Source organism: Vombatus ursinus, unplaced genomic scaffold (genome assembly GCF_900497805.2).
Source record: "Vombatus ursinus unplaced genomic scaffold, bare-nosed wombat genome assembly UNPS02014804.1, whole genome shotgun sequence".
NCBI lineage: Eukaryota > Metazoa > Chordata > Mammalia > Diprotodontia > Vombatidae > Vombatus > Vombatus ursinus.
This window is the reverse complement of record NW_020954582.1, coordinates 1,441,216-1,454,015: the sequence shown is the minus strand read 5'-3', so window position 1 is coordinate 1,454,015 and position 12,800 is coordinate 1,441,216. Positions and strand designations below refer to the sequence as shown.

The 12,800-nt window shown below is 42.8% G+C and overlaps 1 protein-coding gene across 2 annotated transcripts in view; it reads left to right on the top strand.

Annotated features, from left to right (window-relative positions):
• Positions 1–742: 742 nt before the first annotated feature.
• Positions 743–12,800, top strand: part of ST6GALNAC5 (ST6 N-acetylgalactosaminide alpha-2,6-sialyltransferase 5) — a 262,060-nt gene continuing 250,002 nt past the window's right edge. For both annotated transcript variants that reach the window (XM_027873999.1, XM_027874000.1), the window contains exons 1-2: positions 743–757; positions 1,913–2,152. In XM_027873999.1, coding sequence (XP_027729800.1) covers positions 743–757; positions 1,913–2,152 — 255 coding nt within the window. The remainder of the gene's footprint in view (positions 758–1,912; positions 2,153–12,800) is intronic.

The following is a 12,800-nucleotide window of genomic DNA, read 5'->3' as shown; positions in this document are numbered from 1 at the left end:
TAAGATGGTTGAATGACTTAGCCAACTGCACGGAGGGAGCGAGTGCCCGAGGTGGAATTTGACCCCAGATCCTCAGACTCTGGAGCCCGGGGTTCTTGCCACCCTACTGGGCACTGGAGGCGCCTTCATCTTCCACATCCTGGGAAGTTTGCTTCTGTTTACTGAATTAACACAGCACGAAGCAGCCAGCCTGCTCCTGGGCTATCACCCCGAGAAAAAAGCCAACTCTCCCAATTCTGTTTATTGGATGATTTTCTTAAAACGGAGCGGTTGTTCCCTCTGTGTGTGTGCCAGTGTAAGAGAAAGAAAGAACTGGAAGGAATGAGGCCCAAGGTAGCCTCCCAGCCCCCCAAATCCTAGGCTGCAAAGATGCCATTTCCCCGTCTTGTACGGCTTGGGGTGCAGAGGGCTTTAGGACCCAGCAGGCGGCGGCAGGCGGCACTTGTGTAGATCACTAAGAGACCAAGAGGGTCCAGTTCAGTTTTAATTCTGCCTCTAATCTCTGCAGCAGCCGCGCTTTCCCCATCCCAAGCCCAGCTCGCTCGCTACCTGGCTGGCCGGAATAGCCCGCCGCCCCCGCCCCCGCTTCCTCCGCGCGCTGCCGCCGGTCCCCGAGCCCCCACCCCACCCTCCTCACCACCACCACCCCCGTGCCCACTTTGCCTGGCCATGGAAGCCCGAGGAGAAAAAGTGACCCCGGACGCCCGTGCCTGAGGATTCTGTGCGGAGGAGGCGTCCAAAGATGAAGACCTTGGTGGTGAGTCGGGGCTCCCAACTCCCAGCGGGGGCTGAGACGGGACCCCGGGCACGGCAACGGCCCCCGGGGAAGGGGCAGCGGGGGCCGGGCGCGCCAGGGGCGCAACCGCGAACCCCGGCTCCGCGGGCGCCTCGGTTTCCAAGGGACAACTTTCCACCTGCTTTTTTAATGCGTGTTTACACACACACACACACACACACACGCACACGCACACGCGCGCACACACACACACGCACACACGCACACGCACCCACACACACACACACCCACACACACGCGCGCACACACACACGCACACACACGCGCACACACACACACGCACACACACACACACACACACACACACGCACACGCATACCCCCGGTCCCCGCCTCTGCTGTAGCTTCCAGCCTAGTGAAGAGAAGACTGGGAATGTAAAACTCAGGTACCTACGCTCTTCCTACAGTCCAGGGTGGGATGTCCAAAAGGCAGGTGAAAAGAGGCGCTGGAAGAGGAAAGGGTGAAGGTGTAGCTTCAGGGGAAAGGGGGAAGGGTCAGCCTGGGAAAACGGGTTGGGGCGGGGGACAAAGAGGAACGAGGAGGGGGCGAGAGTTCCCTGAAGACTTTCTCGGTTTTCCAGACGGGTTCCAAACTTGCAAGGAGCTGCAGTGATAGATGAAGAGGAAGAGAGAGATAGGGAATCTGGTGTCCCCAATGGGGTGGAAAGAAGCAGGAGCCGAAGGCACGCATTTGGTCAGTCCTCCCTGCCCCTCTAAGGTCCCAGTTGAGCGTCCCCTCCCAGCCCCTGCCACCTCCGGGCTAGGATGGCCAAGCACCACCTGCCCCCTGCCGAGAAAGCCAGGGAGCGAGAGGCAGCGGCGGTGGCAGCAGTGAGCAGATCCGAGGCGAGCCCAGCCGGGCCGGGAGCATCCTCTGCTGTACAGGAGAGGACTGTGCCCGCTCCCTGAGGGAGGGCTGGAGGGTTGGCAGGCAGCACACACGGAAGGAGAGCAGAGCACAGAGCCCAGAGCCCGCAGCAGCCGCTGGAGCTCTCCTGGGTGCTGACCGCACCAAGGTCCCGGGCTCTGGAGCTCTCCGAGGTGCTGACTCCACCCGCGTCGCTCTTCGGCTAGGAGTAGAGCAAGCTGAGCGCTGTTTCTCTCTCTCCTCTCACAGCGCCATGGGCTGGCTGCGTGTCTAGCGCTCACCACCATGTGTACTAGCTTGTTGCTCATGTACAGCGGCCTCGGTGGCGGCCAGAAGGAGCACCCCCAGCAACGGGAGCAGGAGCAGGCAGCGGCGGGGGCCAGCGGCAGACCGGCAGCGGACGGAGAACTGGGGCAGTCCCCGCAGCGCCCCGGAATTCCTCAGGGTGGGCGGCTCATGGACGGATACATCAGCGTCCTGGATCATAAGGTGATTCCCCCCTCCGTCATCCTGCCACATACACATGCACACACACTCGCGCACACACTCCAAGCAAGACTGAACCAAACCCCTGCTCTCGGGATTCTTCCTGGCCTCCCCACTCCAAACCCCACTGGGTGTAAGACGCGAGGGAGATGCCACTTGGAGACCCGGGAGGGAGGTGGATGGATGATTGAACGGATGGAGGTGGGGATTCGTTCTCCCCTCTTGGGGAAGGGATGAAAAGTTTTGCTGGAGACTGGGAGGAAGGGGGAGGGAGGGGGAGGCTGGAAGCCGCTGTCCTTTGTTTTCCTTGGTAGGCTGTCTCTTCTGTCTGGACAACGAATCTGGGGGTTTCTTCCTTACCCCAAGCCCCTCAATTGCTCAGTTTCTCACGGTATAGGAAGGGTTACTTATGAATCCATTTCACATTTTCCTAAACCTTCTGGCTCAAGTTGAATTTCACTGGAGTGGGGGGTGGGAGGGACACTGAAGGGGATGAACAGGGATAGTCCTGCGTACTCGGTCATAATTAGCCAGTCAGCCCCCAGGAGCTCCTCAGACACTGGAGTTCTTTCCTGATTTCTCCTCCAGATGGTTCTGGTTCAGTTAAGTCCTGTGGAGCTAAGCAAGAAAGGCTTGAGGCTAAGACCCTCCATCCTTGAAACCCTTTCTCCTTCCTTGCTAGAAGCTGCTAAAGGGATTGGCTAATAATTAATAATAGGACTTTAAAATAAATAAAAAGGCTCTTTCCAACAGAACTAATAAATCTGGTTTCATTGTGCAATGTCTCTGTGGAGACTCCTGATCAAGTTTTCTGATTCCAGAAGATGTTGTTTAATCCGGAGTGAATTTATCCCTCATTATTCATAGCTGCTAATATTTTTATTAAAATGTAATTCTATTCAATATTTACTTTCTCAAGCTAGAGGAATACTAGAAATCAGCCCAGCTTGGGGGCTTCATGAAAAATGTTTGAATCCATTGCTTTATATCAGAAAGAGTTGGGAATAAATAGATTTTAAAATACATCAATGCGATTCTTTGTTTTGGAAAGATTGGTCATAGCTTTTAGAGGAAAGCAAAAGCCAAACTTACTTTTTGTAAAAGATATATCTACTAATTATAGCTAACTGTCAGCAGTTTATAAGTACTTGCAATGTGTTTTATGAAGGATACAAAGAAGTATAAAACATGGTCCTCTCCTCAAGGAGTTTACAGTCTATAAGATTGACTTTAAAAGCACTGATGGCAAATGGTGAGACAGGACATGCATTAAAAAATGGTGAACCAGAAGAAGGCAAAGAAGACAAAAAGTCCAGAGAAAAGAATTTGGTAATTGTGGGCTAGAAAGATCTGACCACTGTAGTAACCCAAAATAGTCCTGGAGGGATAAAAAGGTTTGCAGCAGGCAAAGAGGAGAGGAGAAGGAAGAAGGTGGACCAGAAGGAGTTAATGCAAAAGCAGAGGGCCACTCATCTTGCAATAACAGCTTTCACTTCCTATGTTGAACAAATGAACTAGAGAGCCACTAAGAGCCCTTCTAAACCTCTCATATCACATGATTTTGAGTTGTTTGGGGGATGTCAGATTTTGTTCTTGTGTCTACTACTGACTGAAGGCAAATTTTCAGTGTCTTGGAGAAAATAGGTTTGGATTCTAGAGTTGCACTTGGTGTTTAACTAGTATATAATGAATGTCCACTAATTTCATGAAATTTTAAATATAGGATCATAGAATTAGGTCTGGAAAAGAAGTCAAAGGCTGTTCAGTCCAACTAATCATTTTGAAGATAAGGATGGGAAGTTAAATGAGTGTCTCACAGTCACCCAGGTAGTAGTAGTAAGTGGTAGAAAAGGAATTTGAATCCCTCTTCTGACTCCAGAGTCCGGTATATTTTCAATGAACCATGGTATATCTGCTCTAGATTTTCTGATGTAATATAGAGTTAAAGTTCTGTTTTTATTTTTTGTAGGCAATTGGGGTTAAGTGACTTGCCCAAGGTCACACAGTTAGTAAGTGTCAAGTGTTTGGTCTGAGGGCAGATTTGAACTCAGGCCCTCCTGCCTTCAGGGCCAGTGCTCTATCCACTGTGCCATCTAGCTGCCCCATTCTGTTTTTATTTTTTAAAGGCTTGATTTAAGGATGTGTCTAAAGTTAAAATGGCCTAAATCTTGTAATTGAGTCTACTACCAACTGTGAAGGCAGATTTTGAGTTTCTTTGAGAAAATTGATTTGGATTCAAGGGAGGCCCTTGATGTTTAACTGGTACATAATGCATTTTGCCTGTAAAATAACGGGATTGGAGGAAATGAACACTAAGATCTCTTCTAAGAGAGAAGAGATATGAACTCATGATCCTCTTCAAAACATGTCCATTCAATCAGTCATTCAATAAATAATTACTAAGCACCTACTATGTACTAGGAATTGTACCAGATAATTGGAGCAAAAAGGCAAACAGTTCCTAACCTCAAGTAGCTTATATTCTACAGGGCAAAACATATACAAAATAAATAAGGCACACTTTTCTGTTACTTGAGGATGAGGAAGCCATTGCCCGAATATTACTAATTTGGGAAGTGACAGGGTGCCACAGTGTTCAGTTTTTAAAAAATTCTTTGGACTTACTAATAAGCGACTGCATTTTTAATGTGCATTCAATGTCTTGATCTAGCAAATAGAGTACTGGATTTAGATTCAGGAAGACCTGGGTTCCAGTCTTTGCTCTGATACTTTCTAGCAGGGCTGTGCTGGAGTCAGCTGGAGCCAGCCCAAGAGAACAGATTGTTCCATATTCGGCGGGAGCATTTATACTTCAGATATCGACAAATGCTATAAATCAGGACTGTATTGATTGTTTTGTTTATTGCCTAGACTTAAGAAAGTGATGAATGGAGATTAAACGTAAAAGTGTGTCATGAGTATATATTTTGGGGAGTACAGGTTGTTAAACACTTACCAGCACACCACTTACCACGGGAGAGTTACTTAATCCCTTTGAGTCTCAGTTCCCTCATCTGTATAATGGAGATCTTGGTTCTCATAGTGTTTACCTCTGGCTAATTGCAGCATCGGTCTTATGAGGCTAAAATGAGAGAACACGTATCAATGGTTTTGCAAACATCAAGTGTTATATAAATATAAGGGGTGATTTCTGTGCAGCCAGGAATCTGGTGGAGAGACTAGGTTTTTAGATCTGGAATCAGAAGAACATATAGGACCATGGACTAATCTCTCTGAGTCTTAGGTTCTTTATCTGTAAAATGGGAATGATAACAAAACATAGATGATTTATTTTACAGGGCTATTGGGAGATCAAATAAAAAAATGGATAGGATATGCTTTGCAAATTGTAAAGCACTCTGTAAATGTCAGCTCTTATTAATTACTGCCAAGTAATGTTGGGCCAGTACCTAGAGTCATAGATTTATAATTGAAAAGAATCTTAGAATCTTCTAGGTCAATTCTCAATTTTACATATGAGGAAACTGAGGCCCATTCAGGTTAAGTGACTTTCAAGGCCAGTCAAGTAGTGAAGAGTCCAGCTTTGAATCCAGGTCCACTGGCCCCAGACTCAGAGCTCTTTCCACAGTGACCTGTTCTTGCATCTCAACACAGCCAATTCAGACAACAAGGAAATGACATCTCATGCAGGCTTTTCCACTGCCACATTTATACATTGGTGTTTGCAAATGCTAAATTGCTCCCAAGAAAAAAATCTCGGTGAATTTAATAAGTAGCACCCTTCTCTAAGACGTCCAGAAGCCACACACAGCAGATGTCACTGCACAGTGCCAAGGACAGTGCCAAGGGTGAAGGGTGTGCCCAATCATTGGCCCAGCTGCCAACCACTGATAACGGCTTCTCCTAATGCCAATTCTTCTTTATTTGAAAACTGGATGTGCCTATTTAAGAGATATTTGAGGATAAGAATACTTTTTTTTAAAAAATCTCTGATTTTAAAAAAACTTGTATGAATAAATTATTGGTATGCTGAGAGGCCTTCAGACAAAATGGAAAGGTTGCCAGCCTTGCAGGCAGGAAGACCTGGGTTCAAATTTTGCCTCTGATAGACTAGCTGGATGACTGTGACAAGTCAACTAGTATATCTTTTATATGTGTCCTCTTTTAAATTTCATGACAGCCCTGTGAGATAAGTGCTTTTATTATCCCCATTTTACAAATGAGAAAATTGAGGGTGAAAGAGATTATTTGTCTTGTCCAGGGTCACTCAGCTAGTAAATGCAAAGGAAGGACTAGAAATCCCTTCTTCCTGATTCCTCTATCCACTCTGCCACCCACCTTCCAAAGGTAACCTCTCTCTAACCTCCTAAGCAAATTCCCTAAATAACTCTCTATGCTTTAAATGGCTAATATTCAACAGTGAAGGGAGTCACCACACTAGCAGTTCTACCATGCAAATGAAATCAGAGGTCCACACCCCACCCCCCCAAAAAAACCCAAAGATTAAAAAAAAGGAAGAGGAGGGGAAATTGTCCTTGAAGGAGAAGGAGAAGACCAGATTCCTAATGTGTGTGTGTGTGTTTGCATAACTAGAAATCTCTAGTGAAGTCTTCTGGTAATTCTTTGTGGAATGGAGGTGAGCTTGGGTTTTCTAAGACTATGCCAAGTAGAGAATGAGTTCTTAAAGGTCCTACCAAGCTTGAGAGAAACTTTGAATGTAGGTCCAGTGATGGATAAATTCTCTGTTGTTTGAAGAGCAACTCCCCTAAATTCAGAGCTAATTTCATCACAGAGTTAGTGGCTGAATTTGGAGGAGTGGGGAGATGAATTTTGTGGGGCTAAAGTAAGCCTTGACAGTGGAAATTTGGAGTAAGGAGTAGAGAGCCTACCTTAGAGGCAAGAAGACCTGAGCCCTATTCCTGCCTCTGACCCTTACTGACTGTGTGACCCTGACTGAGCACGTCCCTTTGCTTCTATGGACCTCAGTCTAATCTTGAAAATTAGGATATTGAAGTAGCGAGCTTTCAAGGTGCTTCTTAGCTCTGGATCTATGATTTCATTAACTCTCTGGGCCTCAGTTTCCTCATCTATAAAATTAAGAGTTTGGACTCCATAGCCTTTGAGGTCCCTACCTCAACAATCTACTAGATTAACCCCACAATCTACTAAATCATGAAGAAGCTTTGGGTCTATAGTTTGAGGGAACTCTTCCACAGCAACAGAGTCAGAAATCTCTGGTGAATTCCACGAATCCTTTCCCAACTTTCCTAGTTAGGCTGCTGGGTGGCACAACAGACTGAGTGCCAGCCAGGAATAACTGAATTCAAACCCTGCTATATGAGGCAAGACATTGAACCTCAGTTTCCTCATCTGTAAAAGGAGGAAGTTGAACTTGTTGGTCTTTCAGATTCCTTCTGGCTCTAGGCTGTTTGGTTACAGTGTACCCGTATTGCTTTTTCCTAGGGAAGGGATGAAGTAAGTCTTCCCCCAATCATTGTTCCTTGGGGATATGCCAGTTGTCAATTCATCATTGTCATCAGCTCTTCAAAGAGTGGGTGGTGGACGTGGCTGACACTGAGCATCTCTGCAATTCTTATGAATTGTAAGAGCTGAAAGGGACCTTTGAAGTCAAGTCCAGCAGATGAGGAAACTGAGACTCAAGAGGTTAAGCAGTTTGTCTAAGGCCATATGAAGGATAAATGGCAGAGTCATGATTTGAACTCAGATTCTCTGACCACAATTCCACATTTATTTTTTGTAATTTGGCTTTATCTTTTTCAATTAAAAAAAACTCTGTTTTCTCTCCCTTCTCCCCAGTCCCAGTTGGGGAGAAAACAAAACCAAACCTTTGGAACAACTAAGCAAAGTCAAGCCAAGTAAGTTCCCACATGGCCCATGTTCAGAAAGTCGATGTCTCCGTCTGCAGCCTGAGTTCCTTCCTTCTCTGTCAGGGGGTGGGCTCCACAGCTCATCCTTTATGTGCTGGACCTCTGTTTGGCATTGAGTGATGATCTCATGCATATTCATTAGTATATAGTTATTGAGTGCCTATTATGGCCCAGACATTCCACCAGGGCAAGAAGGGTGGCCCTTACATTATCTCGGATTCAGAGAAGCTGGAAACAATGACAGATATTATTCAGGAAAATGTTCTTCCCATCCTGCATAGGGGTCTCCCAGATGGATACATTTGCAGTCAGTCTGTTCCACTTGGTGATGGTATTAGCATTTTAGCTCCCAGGATGTCATTCAACAGGTGGCCCTAATCCACAGCACCTGCATTTTCACAAATGACAGTATGTCTGCAAAAGGCAGCTTCAACTCCTGCCACTGAAGACTGAATAACTACAGAGATTAAATCATTTTGTGCTTTTAGAAAAGAATATTCTGTAAGCCAGGGCCCTGTTCCCTGATGAGGAATATGTGATAGGGACGAAAACCTCACTGACTATGGCCTTGCTGCCTTCCAACTAACGTGGTCTCTGTTCCTAGGGGATGGAAGGCATTCGAGGTCCAGGATGATAAGATGGTAGCTCCATGGGCTCTTGTAGCAGCTGAGCATTTTCATTTTAGTGAGTGTTTCTCTGCTCTGTACCCTACCCCCTCTCTTGAGCTCAGCCCCACTGCCACCTGGGAAAACAGGAAACTTTCCGCATTCGGCAATTACCATCTTGCTTTTGGTTTTTGCAGGCTGACTGGTTCTTCACAAAGGCAGCCAGCAACTAAGCAAAGAAGCCAGCTTTGAGAGCTGCAGTAACCTCTTCCTGGCTTTTTTTCTTGTCTTTCATAGTATAATAAATAAAAGCTCTGGCTCCAGAGAGAGAGGATCTGGGTTTGAATCCTGATACCTAATAGCAATGTGGCCTTGGAGAATTCACTTAACCTCAAGTGATCTCAGTTTCCTCCTCTGTAAAATAAAGGCGATGCTCTAAGTAGCCTTGGACAACCATCCAGCTCTAAATCCATGATTCTGTGACATGATCTAGGTGACATTGTCAGCCCCTTCACTTCTTGGGGTCTCATTTTCCCCATATATAAAATGAAGGGCTTGGATTAGACAGCTTCTTGGGTTCCTTGTAGCTCTAAATCTACATGCTGAGAGTTCCCAGTGTGAGAAGCACCTTTACCAAGGCAAATGAGCAAGCTTGCTATAATTTTTCATCTTGGAAAGTATCCTTGGGCAATAATATGTCAAGTGACTCAGCCTGAGTCATACATCCCATTGTATCAGAGGCAGGACAGCATCCAGACCTCATTGACTCCAAGACCAGCCATCTCTTCACTCCCCCAAATTGCTTCCTGCTGTTATCAAGTGGAAAACCTTTTTTTATTAATTTATTTTGATTTATCAATAATCACTTCCATATGCTTTTGAGTTTAAAATTTTTCTCCTCCTTCCTCCTCACCACCCTCCTCAAGATGGTGCATAATCTGATATAGGCTATACATTTGCATTCATATTAAACATATTTTCACTTTAGTGATGTTGTAAGTAGAAATTAAAACCAATAGGAGGAACCATCAGAAAGAGGAAACAAAACTCAACAGAACAGAGAAAAAATTAGCAATTCGGCTTCCATAGTTCTTTCTTTGGACGTGGATAGCATTTTCTATCACAAGGCCTCTGGAAATGTCTTAGATCCTTGTATTGCCAGGAAAGGTTAAGTTCACCAATATTAGTCATCATGCAACATGGCTGTTATTGTGTACAATGCTCTCTTAGTTCTGCTCACTTCACTCAGCATCAGACCATACAAGTCTTTCCAGGTTTTTCTGAAGTCAGCCTGTTCATCATTTCTTATACACAATAGTATTCCATCACATTCATATACCACAACTTGCTCAGCCATTCCCCAAATGAGGGGCATTCTCTCAATTTCCAATTCTTTGCCACCACAAAAAGAGCTGCTATACATGTTTTTGTACATGTAGGTCCTTTTCCCGTTTGTGTGATCTCTTTGGGATATAGCTCTAGAAGTGCTATTGCTGAGTCAAAGGGCATGCACATTTTTATAGCCCTTTGGGCATAGTTCCAAATTGCTCTCCAAAATAGTTGGATCATTTCACAACTCCACCAACAATGCATTAGTGTTCCAATTTTCCCACATCTTCTCCAACATTTATCATTTTCCTGTTTTGTCACGTAGGCCATTCTGATAGATGTGATGTGATACCTCAGAGTTGTTTTTATTTGCATTTCTCTAATCAATAGCGATTTAGAGGATTTTTTCATATGACTATAGATGGCTTTAATTTCTTCATCTGAGAACTGTCTGTTCATATCCTTTGACCATTTATCAATTGGGGAATGACTTGTATTCTTATAAATTTGACTTAATTCTTTATATATTTTAGATATGAGGCCCTTATCAGAGAGACTGGTTATAAAAATTCTTTCCCAATTTTCTACCTTCCTTCTAATCTTAGTTGCATTGTCTTTGTTTGTGCAAAAACTTTTCAATTTAATGTAATCAAAATTATCTATTTTGCTTTTCGTACTGTTCTCTGTCTCCTGTTTGGTCATGAATTCTTCTGTTCTCCATAGATCTGACAGGTAAATTATTCCTTGCTCTCCCAGTTTGCTTATAGTATCAGCCTTTATTTCTAAATCATGAACCCATTTTGACTTTATTTTGGTATATGGTGTGAGATTTTAGTCTATGCCTAGTTTCTGCCATACTCTTTTCCAGTTTTCCCAGCAGTTTTTTTCAAAGAGTGGATTCTTATCCCAGAAGCTGGGGTCTTTGGGTTTATCAAATAATAGATTACTATAGTCATTGACTACTGTGTCTTGCATATTTAACCTATTCCATTGATCCACCACTCTATTTCTTAGCCAGTACCAAGCAGTTTTGATGATTGCTGTTTTACAGTATAATTTAAGATCTGGAATGACTAGGCCACCTTCCCCTGCATTTCTTTTCTTTAGTTCTCTTGATATTCTGGACCTTTTGTTCTTCCAAATGAATCTTGTTACTATTTTTTCTAACTCTATAAAATAATTTTTTGGTAGTTTGATTGGTATGGCACTGAATAAGTAAATTAGCTTGGGTAGAATTGTCATTTTTATTATATTAGCTCGGCTTACCCATGAGCAACTGATGTTTTTCCAGTTATTTAGATCTGATTTTATTTGCATGAAAAGTGTTTTGAAATTGTGTTCATAGAGTTCCTGGGTTTGTTTCGGGAGGTAGACTCCTAAATATTTTATAATGTCTACAGTAAGTTTAAATGGAAGTTCTCTTTAGATCTCTTGCTGTTGGGCTTGTTGGCAATGTATAGAAATGCCACCGATTTATGTGGGTTTATTTTATAGCCTGCAACTTTGCTAAAGTTGTTTATTATTTCAAGTAGTTTTTTACTTGATTCTCTGGGATTCTCTAAGTATAACATCATGTCATCTGCAAAGAGTGATAGCTTTGTTTCTTCTTTGCCTATTCTAATGCCTTCAATGTCTTTTTCTTCTCTTATTGCTAAAACTAACATTTCCAGTACAATATTGAACAACAGTGGTGATAATGGACATCCTTGTTTCACCCCCGATCTTATTGGAAATGCTTCTAGCTTGTCCCCATTACATATTATGCTTGCTGAAGGTTTTTAGATAGATGCTATTTATTATTTTATGGAAGAGTCCATTTATACCTACACTCTCTAGTGTTTCTAATAGGAATGGCTGTTGTATTTTGTCAAAAGCTTTTTCTGCATCTACTGAGATGATCATGTGGTTTCTGTTAGTTTTGGTGTTGATATGATGAATTATGCTGATAGTTTCCCTTATATTGAACCAGCCCTGCATTCCTGGTATAAATCCTACCTGGTCATAGTGTATTATTCTTGTGAAAAGTTGTGTAATCTATTTGCTAATATTTTGTTTAAAATTTTTGCATCTATATTCATTAGAGAAATTGGTCTATAATGTTCTTTCTCTGTTTTGACTAGTCCTGGTTTAGGTATCAGCACATATTTGTGTCATAAAAAGAATTTGGTAAGATTCCCTCTTCAACTATTTTACCAAATAGTCTATATAGTATTGGAATTAATTGTTCTTTAAATGTTTGATCGAATTCTCATGTAAATCCATGTGGCCCTGGAGATTTTTTCTTAGGGAGTTCATCAATGGCTTGCTCAATTTCTTTTTCTGAGATGGGGTTATTTAAGTATTTTACTTCCTCTTCTGTTAATCTGGGCAATTTATATTTTTGCAAATATGTATCTATTTCACTAAGATTGTCCAATTTGTTGGCATATAGTTGGGCAAAATAATTCCTAATTGTTGTTTTAATTTCCTTTTCTTTGGTGGTAGTTTCACCCTTTTCATTCTTGATACTAGTAATTTGGTTTTCTTCTTTCTTTTTTTAATTAGATTAACCAAAGGTTTATCTATTTCATTGTTTTTTTTTCATAAAACCAGCTCTTAGTTTTATTTATTAGTTCAATAGTTTCCTTAATTTCAATTCTATTAATTTTTCCTTTGGTTTTCAATATTTCTAATTTGGTGTTTAATTGAGGATTTTTAATTTGTTCTTTTTCTAGTTTTTTTAGTTCTATGCCCAATTCAGTGATCTCCACTTTTTCTATTTTATGTAGGTAAGCATTTAGAAATATAAAACTTCCCCTAAGAACTGTTTTTGCTGCATCCCATAAATTTTGGTATGTTGTCTCATTATTGTCATTCTCTTGAATGAAA